The sequence below is a fragment of the Rhinopithecus bieti genome, unplaced genomic scaffold, assembly GCF_001698545.2.
Source record: "Rhinopithecus bieti isolate Rb0 unplaced genomic scaffold, ASM169854v2 scaffold_2439, whole genome shotgun sequence".
Taxonomy (NCBI): Eukaryota; Metazoa; Chordata; class Mammalia; order Primates; family Cercopithecidae; genus Rhinopithecus; species Rhinopithecus bieti.
Window position 1 is genome coordinate 2,238,507 of NW_016804232.1, and position 21,308 is coordinate 2,259,814.

The 21,308-nt window shown below is 39.1% G+C and overlaps 2 protein-coding genes and 1 long non-coding RNA gene across 5 annotated transcripts in view; 2 read left to right on the forward strand and 1 right to left on the reverse strand.

The window, feature by feature from the left end:
* SUGCT (succinyl-CoA:glutarate-CoA transferase) overlaps positions 1 to 21,308 on the forward strand; it is a 732,347-nt gene that overhangs the window by 431,718 nt on the left and 279,321 nt on the right. The gene's annotated exons all lie outside the window — the stretch shown is intronic.
* On the forward strand, positions 438 to 1,351 carry LOC108526584 (gametocyte-specific factor 1-like). Its single transcript, XM_017867387.1, is given in 2 exon segments — positions 438 to 727; positions 729 to 1,351. Coding segments are annotated over 2 exon segments (498 nt in total). The 5' UTR covers positions 438 to 629; the 3' UTR covers positions 1,129 to 1,351.
* Positions 8,878 to 21,308, reverse strand: part of LOC108526585 (uncharacterized) — a 21,542-nt gene continuing 9,111 nt past the window's right edge. The window contains exons 3-7 of one of the 2 annotated variants that reach the window (XR_001884561.1): positions 19,925 to 20,160; positions 14,831 to 14,923; positions 11,877 to 11,912; positions 9,630 to 9,727; positions 8,878 to 9,316 (exon numbers count right to left, since the gene is read on the reverse strand). This is a non-coding gene — a long non-coding RNA (uncharacterized LOC108526585). The remainder of the gene's footprint in view (positions 9,317 to 9,629; positions 9,728 to 11,876; positions 11,913 to 14,830; positions 14,924 to 19,924; positions 20,161 to 21,308) is intronic. The other variant, XR_001884562.1, reaches the window with a different exon arrangement.

Consider the following 21,308-nt stretch of genomic DNA (forward strand, 5'->3'; position numbering starts at 1 on the left):
GTGGAGTTGGGCAGCATATCCCCCGCCACCTGGACCTGCGCCCCCGTACTCTCGCGGATCTCTTTGATCTTACACCCGCCTTTCCCAATCAGGGAGCCGCACTGGGTGGCCGGCACCACCAGCCTCAGGGTGACCGGGGGCCTGCTGGCCGCGGTGCTGTTGGTCATGGAGCTGTTGATATCTTCCTCCAGCTTGTCGATGATCATAGCGAAAGCCTTAAAGATGGCATTGGTGGGGCCGGTCAGAGTGATGATTCTCTCTGGACAATTCCCCTCCGAGATGTTGATCCGCGCGCCACTCTCCTCGCGGATCCTCTTAACCGACTCCCCTTTCTTCCCAATGATGCTTCCTACTTCCTTTCCGTGCATGAGAAGCCGAATGGTGAGAGTCACATTTAGTCCACTTTCAGTCACACCGGCATCCATGGCGAGCGGCGGGCGGCGTTCGGGGGAGTTGGGCTCGTTACGTGGTCAAGTCTTTCGCGACTGGCAGGGGGAGGGGAGGTGTAGGCCCAAAACTAAACGTTACGCGCCATAAGTGACCGTTGCTGGGGAGTGCGTGGGAGGAAGGTGACTGTGAGGAAGGTGTGTGTCCACCAAGCACTTGGATTCAGCTCCTTCATTTCCAACATGGAAGAAACTTACACTGACTCCCTGGACCCTGAGAAGCTATTGCAATGCCCCTATGACAAAAACCATCAAATCAGGGCTTGCAGGTTTCCTTATCATCAAGTGCAGAAAGAATCATCCTGATGTTGCAAGCAAATTGGCTACTTGTCCCTTCAATGCTCACCACCAGGTTCCTCGAGCAGAAATTAGTCATCATATCTCAAGCTGTGATGACAGAAGTTGTATTGAGCAAGATGTTGTAAACCAAACCAGGAGCCTTAGACAAGAGACTCTGGCTGAGAGCACTTGGCAGTGCCCTCCTTGTGATGAAGACTGGGATAAAGATTTGTGGGAACAGACCAGCACCCCATTTGTCTGGGGCACAACTCACTACTCTGACAATAACAGCCCTGCAAGCAATATAGTTACGGAACATAAGAATAACCTAGCTTCAGGCTTGCGAGTTCCCAAATCTCTGCCGTATGTTTTGCCATGGAAAAACAATGGAAATGCACAGTAACTGAATACCTATCTCATCAAATGCCAGACCCTAAAAGACTCTTGCTTCTTCCTGCTACCAGTGGGTTCTTCATTTTCCTCCTAATCTAATTATAGAATGATAAACTCTCTGTGACTTTCCAAACTGACAAGCACATTTTTTCCTCCCCTCCTCCACTTGAATCCTCGTTTGATGCAAGTACCCTCATACTCAGAAGCTTCCAAATAAACCTTTGATACAGAAAAAAAAAAAAAATCTCTTAAGGGAGAAGCTGTTGCTTCTGTTTTCATGTCAACTACAGCATTTGACATACTATTTTGAGCAAAATAAATGCTCAATAAAATGTTTTTTGAATGAACACATCAATGAAAAAAATTCATTGGCTTGAATCTGACTTAAATATTTGCTAAATGGATCAAGCACCACCACTAAGCTACTTTTCTGTCTTCAGAAAAGCTTTTATCAGGCACCAGTTACTTAAAAATAAAGTGTGAATCTGTGGTATTCTTAAATTCTTTGGGATTATGTAGGAATGTGTAAAATGATGTTCAGGTGTCTCCGGAGAAAAGGGTTAGTAAGCAACACTTACATAGAAATTAAATTGTTTCAGACAGTGGTCAACCTCAGCAAAGTATTTGCAAAATAGCAATCAAGTGACTGCTCTCATTTGCTTTGGGAGTCAGAAGCTGTCCACTTACCTCCAAACCTCACTCCTCACTAATTGCAGGGATGAACGAGTGGAAGGCAGGGCGTTGGATGAGTGCTGACAGCTGTCCCAAATGTGGCATCTTGTTTCCTGCGGGCCCAGGTCTGCTTAGCATTACATAGTGCTTAGCTTCGTTCAGGATGTGGTCAGTGTTTGCTGGGAGGTGTATGAGACACTGGCTTTACAGGAGGAAAGCTCCTGGAAATTTACACCAGGCATGCAAATTTGAGTGTAGAAAATTGGCTGTAAAAATTCAGGGGGAAGAAAGAAAATTTATTGATGTGGCAGCAAGGAAAATATTTCTTTTGCCTCCCCAAGGAAAAGAAATTCCGCAGGGCTTAGAGTTTGTATTTAAAAGAGATAAATTCATTCCTAGAAATATTTTGGTATCACTGGCTCTCAGGTGGCTCAAGTTCCATTCATTGGTGGTCAGAGCTTTCTGGGATCTAAGGAAGGAGAGGTGAGGAGTTGGAGGGGAGGACCTTACATGTAAGGAGAGCACGTGCCGTGTGATATAACAATCCCTGAGCCCCCCAGCAAGTAGTGGAAATGATGTATTAGATTAATCTGTGTCTAACTTTAATGAGGATTGTCTTCAGTTTAAAAAGCAAAGGTGGAAAAAAGAATCTGGGGAAAATCCCTCATGCCTCTGGAATAAATTTATGATGTTAATCTCATATTATCCTAATGTTTAAAGTATTAAACTTTTTCTTAGGAATAAGCAGCTAAATTGATGGTGCCTCGGGTCGCTGCTGGCTTTCAATTTCAGGGATGCTGTGATGAACGAAGGCTGAAGGGTGTGTCCGAGAAAAACTTGGGCTTATCTCCTTATTTCCAAATCAAACGGTGTCATTGGTAGCATCCACTGTGGCATCAAACTTCTGCGAAAGAAGAGAAGACAGGATATATGCGCGGAGGCACGTGATTCATCTTGATGTCGTCTGTCCTCTGCGTTATTTGGAGAGTGGACTGAGAAACCCCGGGACTGAAGACGTAGAGTAGAGTAACAAAAATGCACCCCATCACAATGTCTAAACACAAATGTTCACTTTTTGTTTCAGCTTGAGCTGTGACCCCTCAAAACTGCTTGCTCAGCCTTTCTTAATACCAGAGCAACTTAAAAACAAATCCCATCTTCTACCAAAACTGCTTTAGGAAGCAGCTCCTCTGGGCCCCTGGCTTTGACAGGATTCATTCTGAAATGGTCCTGTATCATCCAACCAATACAGCAAATCTGTTACTTTTATAACAGGAGAATCCGACAGGATTTTCCAGAGGCCAGCTGTGGATCTTTAGATTGTCGTCATGTTACTCAGAACAGAACAACTGTTTGAATCAAAGCCAAAGATGTCCTTGAATCATTTGGTATCAGGGCACTAATGAGCTCTGCAGACATTTCAAATTCCTTTTCCTTCCCATCCCTCCCTCCCCATCCACCTTACCCAGGTGTGACTTAATCCAGTCTATTTTTCCCCTAGTAATAAGCTGCAACACACATACACTCATGCACACACACACATCCATCCATACATATAGACATAAAATTTATAGGTGTATAATCTGTTTTGTGCGGTGAAGTAAGGTTTCAAAACAGTGATTTTTCAAAAGAAGCAGCAGATTCTTCACTGATCTCTTTTAATTAATAGATATGTAGAAGTAGAGCTTTGATTTTCATTGTGTCCTATGGTTTTTAGAAATGGCAGATGCCTTAATGATCTGCTAAGCCAACTCTGAGTTTTTGGAGATGAGAAAACTGAGGCTCAGAGTTTGAGGAGATTTGTCTAAGATCCCCCAGGTAGCATCTGGTAGAGCTGGACTTGAGCAGGTTGTTGACCTCCTGGCTCTCTTTCCTCTGTAGCACACAATTTGAGAGCCTTGTTCATGTTTCTTATTTTCTCCATTTTCTTCTGCTTAAAACTGCCTGTTATAAATGGGCAAGTTTTATTCACCTATGATGTTTCTTGTACTTGTTTTTCATGGCAAATTGATGAAATTGTGTTATTCTGAAGTCATATGTTATATAAGCACATATAATTTCAGTCTGGTATGCTCACCGTTCCCTGCCCCCTACCCCACTACATCTGTGTGATGAATTCCACTTATAACCAGGGCTCAAGTCCTCTGTGAGTCTCTGTGCAGAGCAAAACCTCCCCTGGATACTCACCTCCCCTCACCCTTGGCAGCTGCTCCTCTCTCTACTCCAGCAAGCCTTTGTATATGGAAGTGTGAGCACTCCTACATTCTATTGTATTTATTTATTCATTCATTTATCTTTTTTTATCCCCAGTTCTCCAATATAGCAAATGAAATTCCTTATAGAACAAACCCCTACATAACTTAAGACTGTTTTAACCCTTATTTCCAGTTTAATTTGTGAAGATACATTATGTCATCCTGAATGTGGGCCTGTTAGTTTTGTTGTTGTTGTTGTTTGTTTTGTTGTTGTTGTTGTTGTTTTGAGCCAGAGTCTTGCTCTGTTGCCCAGGCTGGAGTGCAGTGGTGTGATCTCGGCTCACTGCAAACTGCAAGAGATTTCTTGCCTCAGCCTCCCAAGTAGCTGGGATTACAGCATGCCACCACACCCTGCTAATTTTTGAATTTTTAGTAGAAACAGCGTTTCACCATGTTAGCCAGGCTGGTCTCGAACTCCTGACCTCAGGCAATCCGCCTGCCTTGACCTCCCAAAGTGTTGGGATTACAGACGTGAGCCACCGTGCCTGGCTGTGCCTGTTAATTTAATCTTTCAAAAGATTACGAATCAGCTTCCTACTTTTTAACTGATATTTACTGAGCATCAAGTATTGTGTTACAAATAACCGTAGGATTTGCTTCTGTGGACATTATGCCATGAAATCTTCACAACAATCCTGGAGAGTTAGGTTGGCCTCACTGATACCTGGATACAGAAACAGAGCAGAAAGAGGGCACATCTTTTCTAAAGTCTACTGAGCGGCTAAATCTGAGATTCAAACTTGACCATTTGAACCAGTGTTTAAGATCTCCACCCCTCCATCCTGCTGCCTCTGCATCCCTCCTTAACTCATTAAGCAGATTTTTTCAGTATGCCTATACTTCAGCAGGAGAGAAGCAGGATGGTGGGCGGGGAGGCGGGAGGGGTGGGGTTGGGAGAAGTTTTGGAGTACATTCTTTGGATTGTCTGCCTCAAACATACCCCTCCAAAAGTCATCACTATCAATATGAAAGTTTAAACTGTTATACTTTTTAAAGAAGAGGATTTAGGCCCCCTCAGCTCTCTGTTATTGTTGCCTTATTTTCTATTTATCACTTGTCTGATTTAATTTCTTACCAATGTTTTAAAAAAAAAAAACTGACCACTGAAAGGTAGTTCGTAATTATCCCAGGATAGTGAAGAAGAGGGGGATGGCATATTCAAATTACTAGTTGATTCAAAATGTGGAAGAAGTTGATGCCTAGTAGCTTCCTCCCACCAAATTGTCAGAACTTCTGTGTAATAGCAAACATACATTGCATCTACTTCCCCCCACCCCACATCTTTTAATCTCAGAAGTCCTATTGGTTCATTAAGTGGCAATATTTAAATGGTTAAAAAAAAAAAAAAAAAGCTAAAAATGTCTTAGGTTTCCATCACTTATACCTGAAGAGTTAAGAGTTTTATGAGGCTGGGTGTGGTGGCTCATGCCTGTAATCCCAGCACTTTGGGAGGCTGAGGCAGGTGAATCACCTGAAGTCAGGAGTTTGAGACCAGCCTGGCCAACATAGTGAAACCCTGTCTCTACTAAAAATACAAAAATTAGCCAGGCATGGTGGTGCCCTCAGCAGGCTGAGGCAGGAGAATTGCTTGAAACAGGAGGGGGAGGTTGTAGTGAGCCGAGATCGTGCCACTACACTCTAGCCTGGGTGACAGAGTGAGACTGTCTCAAACAAACAAACAAAAAAAGAGTTATATGTAACTGTGTAATGCTTCTCCCATGTTGTAAAAACTAGACAGTGTCACTGAGTTGTGACAATCAGTCCTTTATAATTCACTGTTGCTCATGTTTTGCATCTATCAGTACTGAAAAGTAAAAGGCAGGCCCTTTCATTTACATACAATAAAAAAGACGCAGGAAACTTTTTAGCTTTTTGAATAACTCAGCTCTAGAGGCAGAGCAGGAATGTGTTTAAAAGAATTAAAAGTGATGAGAAGTGTTTATCTGTTGATAGAACAGCAGCAGCCTGAAGGTTGATCCTGCCTGCAGCTTTGAACTGTTTGATTACTATTTGTCTTCTCCCTTGCAGTTGTCAAACAAGGGAAGCAGGTTTTGAAGGGGCAACAGTGAAAGAAGAAAGGGAAAAAGGTCTGCCTTCACCAGAGGAAAGTGTTTCTTCGATATGGTTTGCTTAGAAGCTATTTTGTTCCACCAAAAGGATAAAAAGTCTCTCCCATGTGTTGAGAGCAGGGAACATGTGAGTCAAGGAAATCGGAGGCTCTCGGGAGACCTAAGTGTTACTGCAGACTTACTCATGTGAAAGTTAGTGCAAGGGCATAGGGCATGGCTGTTCGTAATGTAGCTACTGGTCCGTGTAGTCCAGCTGGTAAACCCTACCAGAGGCAAGAGTTGCCAGGATTGTCTTTGATTTGTATAGGCCACAGCTTGGCTGAGTTTTGTTAAAGTCATTGTTTTCAAATATTTTTCTTACCATCTGAACTCTTTTATCAAATAAAATATCAATATATGAAACAGATAGTAGCAGAGTTGCTCTGGTTGCAGTAGGGGAGAAGGCCTGGTCCCTGCTTCCTATGCTTCACCTTCCCTCTAACAACAGATGCTCAAGTGTCAGATTTCACCCAGGAAATAATTCAGAAAACAAACAAGGAAAAGTGATTGGTGAGATCCCTTATCATCCTATTGTCCTGGGGCCAAGGGGAGTGATGCTTATACCAGTGGTTCTCAAAGTGTAGCCCAGACTGGAAGCATCAGGATTACCTGGGAACTTGTTAGACATAAAAATTCAGAATCCAGATCTCTCAGCTGGAGCCCAGCAACTGTGTTTTAATAAGACCTGTGTGTCAAGACCACCAAAGTTTGAGAACCATTACTAGAGCAGTAGTTCATATTTTAAGCTTTCCTATATCAGTTGTGTAACTGGATCCTCAGAGAGGCAGGTACCACTTGCAAGAATGTTAATAGAGGAAACACCTGTGAGAGAAAATGAGGCCAGGAGCTGGAAAAGACTGAGAGAGCTGCTGAAACTCACGCATGTCTACTCTGAGTGGAGGAGAGAGGGAAGGAAGATTGGGTGGAAGCATCCCAAGACGTTAGTACTAATATCTGGGTATCTTGTAATTGGTCTCCATTATTTGTCATTTCTCTTGCAAATCTCATATTTTCCTGGATTTTGTGTGTGTGTGTGTGTGTGTGTGTGTGTGTGGCATGTTGGGAGCAGTTGAGTAAATTTAGTAAATGTTTTCTAGTGATGAATGATCTCTTGTGGAGACTCTGTATTTTGATATACTCCCCTGAAGAGTGCTGTTTTTAAAAAATAGTCACTTGATTTTGCTGGACCCAAACTGTAAACTCTTTCTCTCACCTCAAATCTTGGGTTAGTTCTTATTAGCTTTAGCTGCCAGTGCTATATACACTTCACAGGGGTCAGCCACAGTGGGAACAAAGTTTATAGACTCTACATTTTGGGCTCTCTCCTTTCTGGAATTTCCCCTTTGCTTTCCAGTACACTTTTTTTTTTTTTTAAAACTGTAAGTAGTTTTCTTTTGGCATCATATTATCAAGGTACTCTATTCTAAGGAGTTTCACAGCAGTTTGAGCCTTATGCTGATTTGCTTTTGATTGTTTAAAAACTCTAAACATTTGTTTTATTGCTTGAGCAAAATATGCCTTTCTACTGGCTTATACATTCATAAAATCAAAGACTTTAATATTCATCCCACTGTTTAGACATTATCAACATATATTTCCTGATGAGTGAATTGATTTATTCATTAATTCTTCAAACCATTACCCCCTTCTCTGTGTACACTGTAGACATAGATTTCTCCATTACTCTAACATTTTGGTTCTCAAACCTTAGTCTACATCAAAATCATGTAGAGGGGCTGTTATGACACAGATTGTGGGGCCTCACCCCGGCGTTTCTGATGCCATAGGACCATTCTTTGAGAATGACTTGTCTAACCCTGGTGACAAATTATCCTCGTTTGCCAGAGACAACCCCAGTTTTTGCACTGAAGTTTTCATGTCCCTGAAAATCCCTTTGTCCTGGGAAGAGCAGGACTAGGTCTGGTCACTTGACAGTACATTGAAAACTCCTGAGTACTTTTCGAAACTACTGCTTCCCACTCCTCACTCCTCTTGGCCCCACCTCCACCCCTTGCCTTCTATTTAACAGGTTTGGGGTGTGGTGTGGGCATCTGGATGTTTAAAAGCTGTCTAGATGATTACAATTAGAGGTTTGTCAACCACTGCTCTAATCGCAAGCCTCACCCCTCATTGGAAGAGTTTTGGAAGAGTTTGGTACTAGCTCTTCCTTTGCCTGGAACATTTTTCCTCTTCGGTGGTTCTCAGTCCTGATTATTAGCATCAGCTGGGGAACATTTAGAAAATACCAATATGCAGGACCCCACCTCCCAAACCCAGTGAAAAGAATCTCTGAGAATGTAGCCAAGGCCTTGATAGTCCTCAACTCCTCAGGCGATCCTCTTAGGCACTCAAGTATGGGAAGTCTTGTGATCTTCTCATAGCTAGCTCCAGTCATGCAATGAAAAAGACCTATCCTTCCTATCCGTGCCATTTAAATTCGCCGCCACCTGCTTTCCCTGATACTTGTCCGTTTCTGATATTTTCTTTTTCATTTAATTCTATTTATTTTTTCCTTTCCCCAATAGAATGTAAGCTCCATGAAAGCAAGAGCTTTGTCTTATTTATCACAGTATTACCAGTTCTCAGAAGTGTCTAAAACATGTAAGCACCCAATAAATGTTAATTCATGCCTGCAATGTGTTGAGTACCGTGCTTGGCTCCAGGAACAGTACGGTAATGAACAACAACAATAATGACAACAATAGACAAAATAGTAGTCCTTTCTGACCTCATAGAGCTCACCGTCTAGTGGACTACTTCTTTTTTTAAAAATAACTTTTTGTGATCTGCCATTAGAACATCAGAAAAGTAAATGGTGAAATCAATCGAGAGGACACATTTTACCACTTGAAGACCGTCACTGGCATCTCACCTTTTCTTGGCAGTTACCAGCATCACATTTCCATGGTTAGATGAACTTAGTGATCTATAGAAACTGAAGTTAACAGTTCAACCCTGCCTTATGACAACCTGAGCCATGGTTTCTGGGCTTTGTGAATTTCTTCTGTTTTCACTGGCAACTTGGGGCCATTGAGAAGCTGGGAGACCATGCAGCTTTCACCCCCACACGTCAGGCCCACACTGGGATGCCCTTGGTGGTCCAAGGATAGAGCCGAGTCTTCCTGTTGTGGTTGGGTTGCAGGAAATACTCTGCAGTCCTTCCCTTCAGCCAGACAGACACATGAAAGGACACAGAGCAAACATGTAAACAAGTGGACATCTATTTTTATGGAAACAGACATAAATGGTGTGGGGGTGCTGTAGCACGTGGGTGTCTAGATTCCAGAGGGCTTTAGTCAGGAGACAGTGTAATGCTCAACAGCAGATATTTAAAGGAAGCGGGAACTTTGTTGGAGAGGTCAGGACTAGAGCATTGCAGGCCACGTGAATGACACTGCAGAGTCTTGAGGACCTTAGCTGACACACCCAATGTGAGGCCAAAGCACAGTCCCTGTACTGTTCGTAAGGAGCCCTACCTGGAGCAGAGTAGGATGGTTTAGGGATTAGGCAAAGTCAGCATTTCTTCCTCCTGCCGTTCCTTCTGAAATAGTTCACCTATCAGGTCAGGTTTATTCTAAGATTAAAGAGATAATTGTAAAGTAACTTATCCAATGATATGAAACAATCTGCATAGCCACATAGACACTGTGAGGAAAGAAACCTCAACATTTGCCTAAATTATCTAGTTTTATTATGTCTCTAATGATTAAGTCACTGGAAATGTTTCATCTAGAGCTTTGTTTTTGCAGTGCAAAATTATAAAGAGAAATCCATTACTTGAGCGAAACATGAGCGTGAACAAGGTATATTTTTCAATATGCAATACATAGAATATGTACATAGTATGTAATATTGTGTATATATAGTACATAAATATCATACATATATACATTTATCTATCTCTTGATCAATTAGTCTGTCTCTTTCATATGAAATGATAGTTTGCTGAAAGGTAGAGACCATTCTATAATACTTAGAAAATATATTTAAAATATGTCCTATTAGCATTTAAACTATTTGTGTTATTAGTGAAGAAAGTTTAAGAACAGTGCTAGAAGACTTGTAGCTTGCTTAGGTATAACATCTACCTAGCTGTATTGTCTTTTGAATTGCTTTCATTTTATCACACATATTTAACATCACATCTCCCAATACCCAGGCCATGCTGTGAAAGGTCAAACCAGAACTTCAGAATATCCCAGGTGGTATATTTGGCCTTACCTTGCATTTTGTTTGGAGCCTCAGTAAGAAATTAGACCATCATGACTTCACAAAGCAGAGACATTGTGGTGGGTTAAGAGAAAGGCACAGGACATTTCTTGATTAATATGGGCAGTCATGTGCCATGTATGATGTTTCGGTCAATGACAGACCACATGGACAGTGGTTCTATGAGATTACAACTAAATTTTTGCTGTACTTTTTTATGTTTAGATACACAAATACCATTTTGTTACAATCGCCTACAGTATTCAGCGCAGTGATACGTATAGGTTTGTAGCCTAAGAACAGGCTGTACCATATAGCCTAGGTGTATAGTAGACTATGTCATCTATTAATAGATTTGTGTAAGTACAGTCTATAATGTTTGCAAAATGATGAAATGCCTAATAACACATTTTTCAGAAAGAATTCCTGTTGTTAAGCAACACATGACTGTAATTTTAGATTAGTGTGAAGATGTACTAGCGAGACATTATGACACTATATTTTACTTCATTAAGCAGTAAAAATCCCTGTTGTCTGCTTCACTATTTATTTAATCATTAATTCAATACATATTTATTGAGTGTGTATTATGTACCAGGTACTGTGATAGGCACTGGGTATAATGGTTAAAATAAAATTTAAGAAAAAGAGTTTACAATTAACTTGTGGAGGTAGGAAATTAAAAACTCTATAATTGCAGGTATGGTCATACAAGAATGAAAATGGTGCTATAAGAGACTGATGTGAGGAACATAATTTAGATGAGGAAATGTAGCACCTAAGTGAAATTTAAGCCAGGAGGTAGTTAGCCAGCTAAGGAGTACTTTTCATTTCAGGATTTCCAGAAAATCTGCAAACTTGACATACCTTCATTTACTTTTAAAACTAAAGGCAGAAGAGGTAAAGTAACTTGTTGTTCTAGTTTTTATTGTTTTCTTGTGGAAAGATATGGAAATTAATTTTCCCTAAAATACATTCATCATGAAGGAAGCCACATGGAGTAATTGTGGAGGGTTACTTTATTTTTCTTTCAAGACCGTGATTTTATCATGCATATTTAACACCCTATCTTCCAAATGATGTGTGTGTGTATATTTTTCCCCTGATATCTATCAAAGACCATTTGCAGAGGAAGTAAGAAATAGGAACACCCATAGGCTAGAATATTTAAATAATTTCTGCAAGATGTAGTACAAATAGTGCCTAATTTATGGAGGCTCTGCTCATTTTGCCATTTACAGCCGGGAAAGAAAAGTCCACCTGGAAAGTGACCAGAGAGAATCTCAAGGAGTCCAAGTCACTTCTTTATTTGTAATAACTGGCCTAAGAAATTAAATAGAAGAGATCATTGGGCACAGAAATAAATGTCCCTGCTCCTGCATGACTAATCTGAGGAAATAAAACAGAGAAAGGAAACATAAAATAAAACAAGGAAGGAAATACAATCTTTCTTCTTTCCACTTTGGTACTGAAAGTATTGAACAGGGACATGCACAGTCTCACCCAGAACTTACCGTAAATTACAGTTCTGGACAAACAGACATCGGTCTCTATAACAAAAATAAAGAAGAGTCACCAAGAGAGATTGCTTTCAGAAACAATAAACAAACACAAAACCATTCCATTTTCTGTAAGGTCATCACAAATTACAAGCTAAAATAGAGTCTGAATGTGGAGTCCATACTCTTCAAAATGGTGTTACTTGCAGTATTGTGAAGTGCATACTTTGTTGGTATAATCTGTACATGATTTCCTAACTGAGACCATATTAATAAATTGCGTACTGGTTTTAGTGTCTCTCAACAATGAGATATTTGAATTCCATTATTATTTCACAGGCAGAACTGAAATTAGTCAATATTTTGCCACTAAACTATTATAATTGAGGCACAGGGTCTTGAGTTGAATGTTTTTCATAAATAAAAGTGCCATAAATGTAATTCATAATTTGGGTATTTGATAATCCTCTACTTGTAGACACTATTTTTACCTGTCCTGAAGGTAAGCTTGTGGCCTAAACTTGAAAATGGAGTTCCTTTCTTCGTATGCTAGAGCGGAAGTCCTGCTCATCCTCTGTTAATTGCAGCTGCAAACACCCTCATCGTTAGGTTGCTGGTGCAGAGTAAGTGCTCTGGAGTAAATAACTTCAGCTTTCTCTAATGACTTTGCTTCAACTTCCTCATCTATACATTGAGGAAACTCATTGTAGCTTCCTCAATGGGTGGGCCCTTAACTCCATGGCTGTCACAGAGCACATACTCAGGATACATTAGTTCTGTATCCAAAAAGTTTAGAAAAGTGGTTTAATAATGTCAATACAGGGCATTTTCTGTAATAGTAATGCTGATATTATTAGTATATCCTAAATATTGTCATTTATTTTCTTAAGGAATTTTGGATCAGCTGTATTTTATATATAAGTAAACATTTCTTAAAAACTAAATCAACGTAATAACAAAAAAACTGACTGTGAAAATACGGAACACAAAAATTAGCAGCTCAATAATTTGCCTTGCAGCATAGTACCCTTAAATAACAACTAGCTGGTATTGGAAGCTTTTGAAATCAATAAATGAATTGAATGGGGTGGTACATCCGTAAAGGAAAATATACTTTAAAGTATTTAAACTCAAGTAAAGAGCAAAGGTGAGAAAACAGCCTTTGAAATCCTGTCATAAGGCAATAGAAAAGTCAGAATCTTCATTGTTAATTTCAAGTAATTGAAGTTTTTTCTTGAGTATAGAGGGAGATAAAATTTTCAATTTTTTTTTTTTTTTCAATTTTAGAAACTCTTCTTTCCTATATGGATTGATCTTTCCTTGGCTTTTCTAATGAATACTTTTTAGTATTATACCTTTATCCTAAAGTGATCATTGAAAATCACATACCCTTGCCGTTGGTAGTTTGAATATGTCTTCCCTGGAATTGTCTGATGATATTTAGTGTCATCGAGTCAATTATTTTACCTTCACATCCAGATAGTTACATTTAAAATGAATTCTTGAACATTCAGAAGTGAAAAGAATGCTTCCACATTAAACCAATGGCTCTTTTGGTATCTACTACATGCGTTAATTTTTGCCACATATGCATAAATTGACAAAGTATCTTGTGGGTTATAATAATCCTGATGGCTTGGAATTAATGTATTGCCTTCATAGAGCGAGTCCTGAGCCCATCTACTCTGAATCTTTGGATAAAGACAAAACTCCATCCTGCCATGCACCTGGTCAGTTGTGCAATGCTGACCAATACACAGCTGCTAACAATAAGGGTATTGTGCTTATGTAACGCAGTTCAGGATCTGATGGTGAGTCTCTCGATACATGCTGAAACACGGGGGAATTTTTACTTGCCAGGATGCCTGCTTCATGGAAAATATTGTGTCTGTGTTGAAGCATACACTTACATTTCTCTATATAAGTTGGTGGACTTGAATTCTACCAGATTACCTTAGCTTTAAAGCAGTTTTGACGGGGTTAAGGCTCTCTCGGTCAAGAAAAGGTCATACAGTGTGGCATCGAATGTAATTTTAGGAATTCTTTTTTGAGCACTTGTTTTACCAAGTTAACAAAAGTCTGTGTTATGTTTCTTCTCATTGATGTGGGTGTGTCCTTGTGTGTGTATTATTCGAGAGAGGCTTCCATTTGTTGAGTGATCTTCATGCAAACATCTTGGAGTGCTTTACAAAAGAATTTTAAAAATCAAACCAAACAGGATATTAAACTATGCTGCCAAACAAGTAAGTCTTTAGGCATGATTTAAGTTTAGTTAATGACACAAAGAGCTAAATCTGTGAAAGGAAGCAAGTTCCTTGGATCAGAAAAAAAGCAGAAAACAGATACTCATATTTTGTCTAAGTCTTCATTTGAGTAGCTCCAAAAATGTTCTTTTAGAAGTGAAGTTGGAAAATCCCAGGCTAAGTGAACTCCAAGGAGCAGTGTTTTAGGGGAAAAGACCAGATAATAGTTCCCATGTGCACAGTGATCTACAGATTGCAAAGTGTTTTCCCAGCCATTATTTCATTTGACCATCACAACACTCCATCAAAGTAGTTAAGGACAGTGTTACCCCAGTTTACAGATGAATAAACTGATGACAGGAGAAATTAAGGAATTAAATGAGGGTCACCCAGCTAGACGGTGATAGAACTGGGATTGGCATATGGATGTTGCCCTAAATCCCATGTTGTGTATATAGTAACGTAAGGCTCCGCTGTGGCAAACTATTTACACTGGATACTTTTCTCCTGCCATTATAGCTGCCTTGGGAGTGATAGTAATGACTCTGACTTCCCAGGGTATCTTAACATTCTGCTTCCTCTCAGGAGGATCTCCTGACATTCTTGTGTAAATGGAAAAGTAGAAAACCAGGATCTTCTAAGGCAAGTGCATTGTAAATGATAATTTCATGCCTTAATCTTTTCAAAACATTTAAACTGGCTTTGATGATTCACCTTTAAACTCACCCTTCAGTGGTTCTCAGAATCCTCCTTGAGAAGATAAAAGTGGAATAATCCCATCAGCTCTGGCAGTTGTAGGTGGCTTCTCATGGTAAGGGACTGTAGTGGGGAAAATGGGGAATTCTTAATGAGCTCTCTTTCCATTGCTGAATTGAACCAAATGTAGTTACCCTTGAACGTTTGAGGATTCTATAAGCATTGTGGTTTCAGACAGTGAGTCATGACCTTGTGCCAGAGGGGTGGGTGATAATAGTATCTGGATTCATTCATGAGACATATAGTGACTTTTTAAGGTATATTCTGAAATGAGTCTTCCAGCAGTCAAATTTAACTGTTGTTGTCTTTGCTTTGCCTTCTTCTCTGAAAACACAATTATTTTCTCATTCAAGGTTTGGACTTTAAAAGCTTACCTTTTCCTTGAGACACCTTTAGCTTGAGACAAATCTAGGCAGAACATTGTTTTGTGATTCTGTAGATCTTTTGACAAAGTGGATCTTCCTGCTTTACCCTCCCTGCCAATTACTTTATTTTTCGTAGAGGCAAGATCTTGGTATGTTTCCCAGGCTGGTGATGAACTCCTAAGCTCAATTGGCCTCCCAAAGTGTTAGGATTTTAGGTGTGAGCCACCACACATGCCTCTAAACTTTTTTGTTTTGTTTCTTGAGACAGGATCTCACTGTGGCACCCAGGCTGGAGTGTTTTGGTGCAATTGTGTCTCACTGTGGCCTCGACCTCCCAGGTTCTGGTGATCCTCTCACCTCAGCCTTTCAAGTACCCGGGGTTGCAGGTGTGCACCACCACATCTGGCTAATTTTTGTATTTTTTATAGAGTTGAGGGTTTTGTCATGTTGCCTAGGCTGGTCTTGAACTCCTGGGTTCAAGCAATCCATCCGTCTTGGCCTCCAATGTACTAGGGTTACAGGTGAGAGCCACTGTGCCTGGCCAACTTCTAAATTTTAATGACTTTTTTTTTTTCTTTTACCTGCCAGACCTTGGTAATCATTTCTTCTTTTAAATTTATTTTATATAATTGTCCAGGTGGTTCAAGTTCCCCTGAAAGATGCTGTATCATTGCTTAAGGTAAAATGTCTTGCACAGAATAGGAGCTCAGTCAATGTCTGCTGATAATTACTTTTTTCCATTCTATATAGAATTATATAGTTTTAAGTGTTAGGCAGTGTTTTTAACTTAGAACTTAAAATGGAAATCGCTGTGATGATTAAAATATTCAACATCCTCATTGCCCAATATGGCAGCCACTAGCCATTTTGCTGTTGAGCACTTGAAATGTGGCTCTTGTGACTGAGGAAGTGGATTTAAATTTTATTTAACTGTAATTAGTTTAAGTGTATAAAGCCACATGTGAGTAGTGGCTACCAGACTGGATGATGCCTGCTATAAGAATGTGCAGAATGGCAATCTCAATGTGAACTGTGAGTTAGAGAAGTCCTCCTGGAGGAAGAGGAACTTGGATCTTGCAGGAGGCAAGCAGAGAGAAGGGGTGGGCTGTTTTAAGTGAGGAATATAGCAGAAGCTCTAAGGTGATAGACAGTGTTAAATTTGGGATTAGTTTCAAGACTGGAAGTAGAGCAGAGTTTGAACACTAGGGACAGTAGTAATAATAACAGCAGACACTTATCAATTTACAGGCCACATACTAGTTTAATCTTCACAACAATGCTATAACTCCAAGAATATAAGTAATTTGCTGAAAGGTACAAGTTGATATTGGACCTGAGATTGGAACTCATATCTTTCTAGCTCAAAAACCTAAGCTTTTAACCACAATACTATGCTGCCTTATGATCTGCCATGTTAAGAAAGACTTACAAGTAGGAAATAACCTCAGTGCCTTTCAACTGCTAAATGAGTAAATAAATAATGGAATACATCCAATCAATGGAATACCACTTAGCAATATGAAAAGTAACAGAACTACAGATATATGTAACAACATGGATGAATCACAGATGCATTATGCTAAGTGAAAGAAGCCAGAGGTGAAGGGCTATATACTGTATATTCCATTTGTATGACATTCTAGAAAAGGCGAAATTTATAGAGACAGAAAACAGGCTCAGGAGTTGCCAGGAGCTGGCAGTGAAAGGCAGGGATTAACTATAAAGAGACACAACAGATTTTTTTTTGGGGGGGGATGATGAAAATAGTGTATATCTTGATGGTAATAGTGGTTACATGACTATTCATTTGTCAAAACTCACAAATCTGTGAACAAAAAGGGGTGAATTTTACTGTATATAAATTGCACATCAATAAAGTTGAATGATAAACAAAGACAGACTTACAAGTAGATCCAAGTTTATTTTCTTAATATGTTTAGTTATTGTAACCAGGCTATTTTGAAAAATAAATAATTCTAAAATTTGTGTGTCTAAACATGTCTTCATATTTATGATAGATATATATATATACACAATACATATAATAGAAAAATGATGTAGAAATTAAAAATTCATGAAAGTGATACGTGTGTGTATCTGTACCTAAAGCAGTTAAATTTGTATTTAACATGAGTTGACACATTAAATGTTTATTCAGTTTAGTGTTTATTTGTCATTGCCATAGCAAAGCAGTTGGAGGTGGAAGAGGAAAAGATGTTTTAATTAAACATGATTGGTAAATTGTCATATGACTTATCCCATTTTCCTTTTATTGTGTTTAAACGAAAATAGCTACCATATGAAATCATCAATCCTTTTAAAGCTTGCTTTAAAATTTTTCAATACATAATGAAATTTTCCTTTTCACTCACATTTCACTTATATAAATCACTTGTATGAGACAACAGTATAATAGATATCTTTTAAACATAGATATATTTATATCCTTCCTTCCCTCCCTCCCTCTCTCTTTTCTTTCTTTCCCTTTCTTTCTCCTTCCTTCCTTCTCCTTCCTTCTCTTCTTCCTTCCTTCCTCCTTCCTTCCTTCCTTCCTTCCTTCCTTCCTCTTTCTTTTCTTTCTTTCTTTCTTCTTCTTCTTTCTTTCTTTCTTTCTTCTTTCTTCTTTCCTTTCTTCTGTCTCTTTCTTTCTCTCTCTCTTCTTCGTCTCCTTCTTTCTCTCTCTCTCGTCTCTCCGCCCCCCTTTCCTCTCCTCTTTTCTTTCTTCAGTCTCGCTCTGCCACCCAGATTGAAGTGCAATGGTGCAACCTCCTGCTTCCTGCCTCAGCCTTCCGAGTTGCTGGGATTACAGGCGTGCGCCACCACACCTGGCTAATTTTTGTATTTTTAGTAGAGACACAGTTTCACCATACTGGCCAGGCTGGTCTCAAACTCCTGACTGCAAGTGATCTGTCCGCCTTGGCCTCCCAAAGTGCTGAGATGACAGGCATGAGCCACCGCGCCTGGCCCTCCTTTTATATTTCTAAAAGAATTCTCATGCGAAATAAACTTCCTGAAGGTCTTACATCACTTTGTGGTCACTAGTTTTGTAATGTATTCATAAAACTATAGATTAATATAATTTTTAGGCAGAGAGGACCTCAAAGTGTTAACTCTCCTTGTCTATTATCTACAGCAGGTAAGGGGTTATCCCTGTTTTATAATTGAAGAGGTGACATGCAGAATTCCAACTTTCCCATGGTCACATTTCTAATGATTAGAGTTTTAGGTTTAAAGAGTGATTAATCTTAATAAAGAACTATAAACAATATTAATTAATGATTATGATTTAAGCATTTCATTTGATTCTTTGCTTTAAGCATTTCTCTAGGTTCAAGGTTTAGTACCATCATATGTAATAATACTGCAATAATCCTGGTTAATCTTAAAATAGTTTCACAAGGGAACGTGTAATTTATAGGCTATATTATTCTTTGAATGAATTTCATCTACTCTTGTGGAATTTGAGTTAATGAATCTGAAAACATTTTGAAGGCTATAAAGCACTTAACAAATGTTGTATTTTTCTTCTTTGTTTTCATCTTTCTGTCATTTCCTTGCCATTTCCCTTAGAATCTGGAGTAATATTCATGCATACATTTGCAGGGAAAACTCATATCTGATATTTTTGCTTGCTAGGAAATAGTTCTGTTTTGTACAAATAAATATATAATTAAACATACATCAACATGTAGCATATTTTCAAAGTATGATCTAATTAAAATAATCTAAATAAAAATTTTTTTTTTTCTGAACTGATACAAAACCAGTGATTGGTATCATAGTAACTTGTCACTGTTTAGTAATCTTGTAGCATTGTTTAAATATGTACATATATGTGTGTGTATATGTGTGCTTGTGTGTGTATCCTTAAGATTGTGAGCCAAGACAATGTTTTCTTATGTACCTCCTTTTTCTTCTTATAATTTCACTTTAAAATATTATCTTAATCCATTTTCTGCTACTATAACAATAGATGAGACTGGGTAATTTATAAAGAACAGAAATTTATTCTTTCACAGTCTGGAGGCTGAGAAGTCAAAGATTAAGGCACCAGCATCTGAGGGCCAGTTTCTCTGCTTCTAAGATGCTGCCTTGATCAGCCTTCCAAGATGCTCCCTGCAATTCTAGAGGTTAGGAATGCCATGTCCTCACATGATAAAGGACCAGAAGAGAGCAAATGCATTCCAGAAGCCCTTTTTATAGTGGCATTAACCCATTAATGAGGGCAGAGTCCTCAATATGTAAATACATCCCATTAGGCCCCACCTCCCAATGCTTTTGCATTGGTGATTAAATTAAATCTCCATCACATTAATTTTGGGGAACACATTCAGGCCATAACAGATATATAGGGAGAGCAAAAGTAGACATAAGTAAGACCAGATAATTTACTAACTCTTAATTGTGTTATGGCAATGTTAGTATCTCCATAAATATATTAAAGTTAGTGAAAACTTAAACCAAATAACAAAATGGTAAATTTGTCAATGTTACGTGCATTTTAGATCCTCTAATGTATTTCAGGCATTTTGGATATATTATTTTGACCTTTGCTCATTTCTAACTATAAGGCATGTCTCATTTCATTGTACTTCACTTAATTACAGTGTGCAGATATTGCCTTTTTAACACATTGAAGTTTTGTGGCAGCCCTGTGTTGAGCAAATCTACTGGTGCCAATTTTTGAACATATGCTCACTTTGTGTCTCTGTGTCACATTTTGGTAATTATCCCGATATTTCAAACTTTTTCATCTGTTAGTATATCTGTTATGGCGATTTTTGTTTAGTAATGTTTGATGTTATTGTAGTAATTGTTCTGAGGTGCCATGAACTGCACTCCAAGAAGACGCTGAACTTAGTAAATCTGTGTTCTGACAGCTCTAGTGATCAGCTGTTCCCCATCACTCTCCCTCTCATTGGGCCTTCCTCTTTCCTGAAAGACAATAATATTAATATTTGGTTAATTAATAACCCTACATTGGCCTTGAAGTATTCATGTAAAAGGAAGAGCCATACATTTTTCACTTTAAGTCAAAAGCTCGAAATGATTAAGCTTGGGGAACAAAGCATGTAGAAAGCCAGTATGGGCTAAAACCGAGGCCTCTTATGCCAAACAGCCAAATTGTGAATGTAAAGGAAGGAAGTAAAGGAAAGAAGCCATCTTGATAACATAAAAGTGCAAAATGAAGTAGCAAGTGCTGATGTAGAAGCTGCAGCAAGTTATCCAGAAGATCTAGCTAAGATAATTTATGAAGGTAGCTACACTAAACAACAGATTGTTAATGTATTCAAAGTAGCCTTCTATTGGAAGAAGATACCATCTGGATTGTCAAAGCTAGAGAGAAGTCAGTTCCTGGCTTCAAAGCTCAAAGGACAGGCTGACTCCCTTGTAAGGGGCTAATGTAGCTGGTTACTGTAAGGTGGAGCCAATGCTCCTTGACCATTCTAAAAATCTTAGGGCCCTTAGGAATTATGTCAGATCTACTCTGCCTGTGCTCCATACATGGAAAAACAAAGCCTGGATGACACTGCATATGTTTATAGCATGGTTTACTGAATATTTTAAGACCACTGTTGAGACCTAGTGCTCAGAAAAAAAAAAATTCTTTAAAAATATGATTTCTCATTGACAATGTACCCCATTACCCAAGAGCGCTGATGGAGATGTGTAGGGAAATTAATATTGCTTTCATCCCGACTAACACAGCATCCATTGTGCAGCCCATGGATCAAGGAGCAATTTTTATACATTTCTTCTTTTTTTTGTTGTTGTTATACTTTAAGTTCTAGGGTACATGTGCACAACGTGCAGTTTTGTTACATATGTATATATGTGCCATGTTGGTGTGCTGCACCCATTAACTCGTCATTTACATTAGGTATATCTCCTAATACTATCCCTTCCCCCGCCCCTCCCCACAATAGGACCTGGTGTGTGATGATCCCCTTCCTGTGTCCAAGTGATCTCATTGTTCAGTTCCCTCCTATGAGTGAGAACATGCGGTATTTGGTTTTCTGTTCTTGCAATAGTTTGCTGAGAATGATGTTTTCCAGCTGCATCCATGTCCCTACAAAGGACAC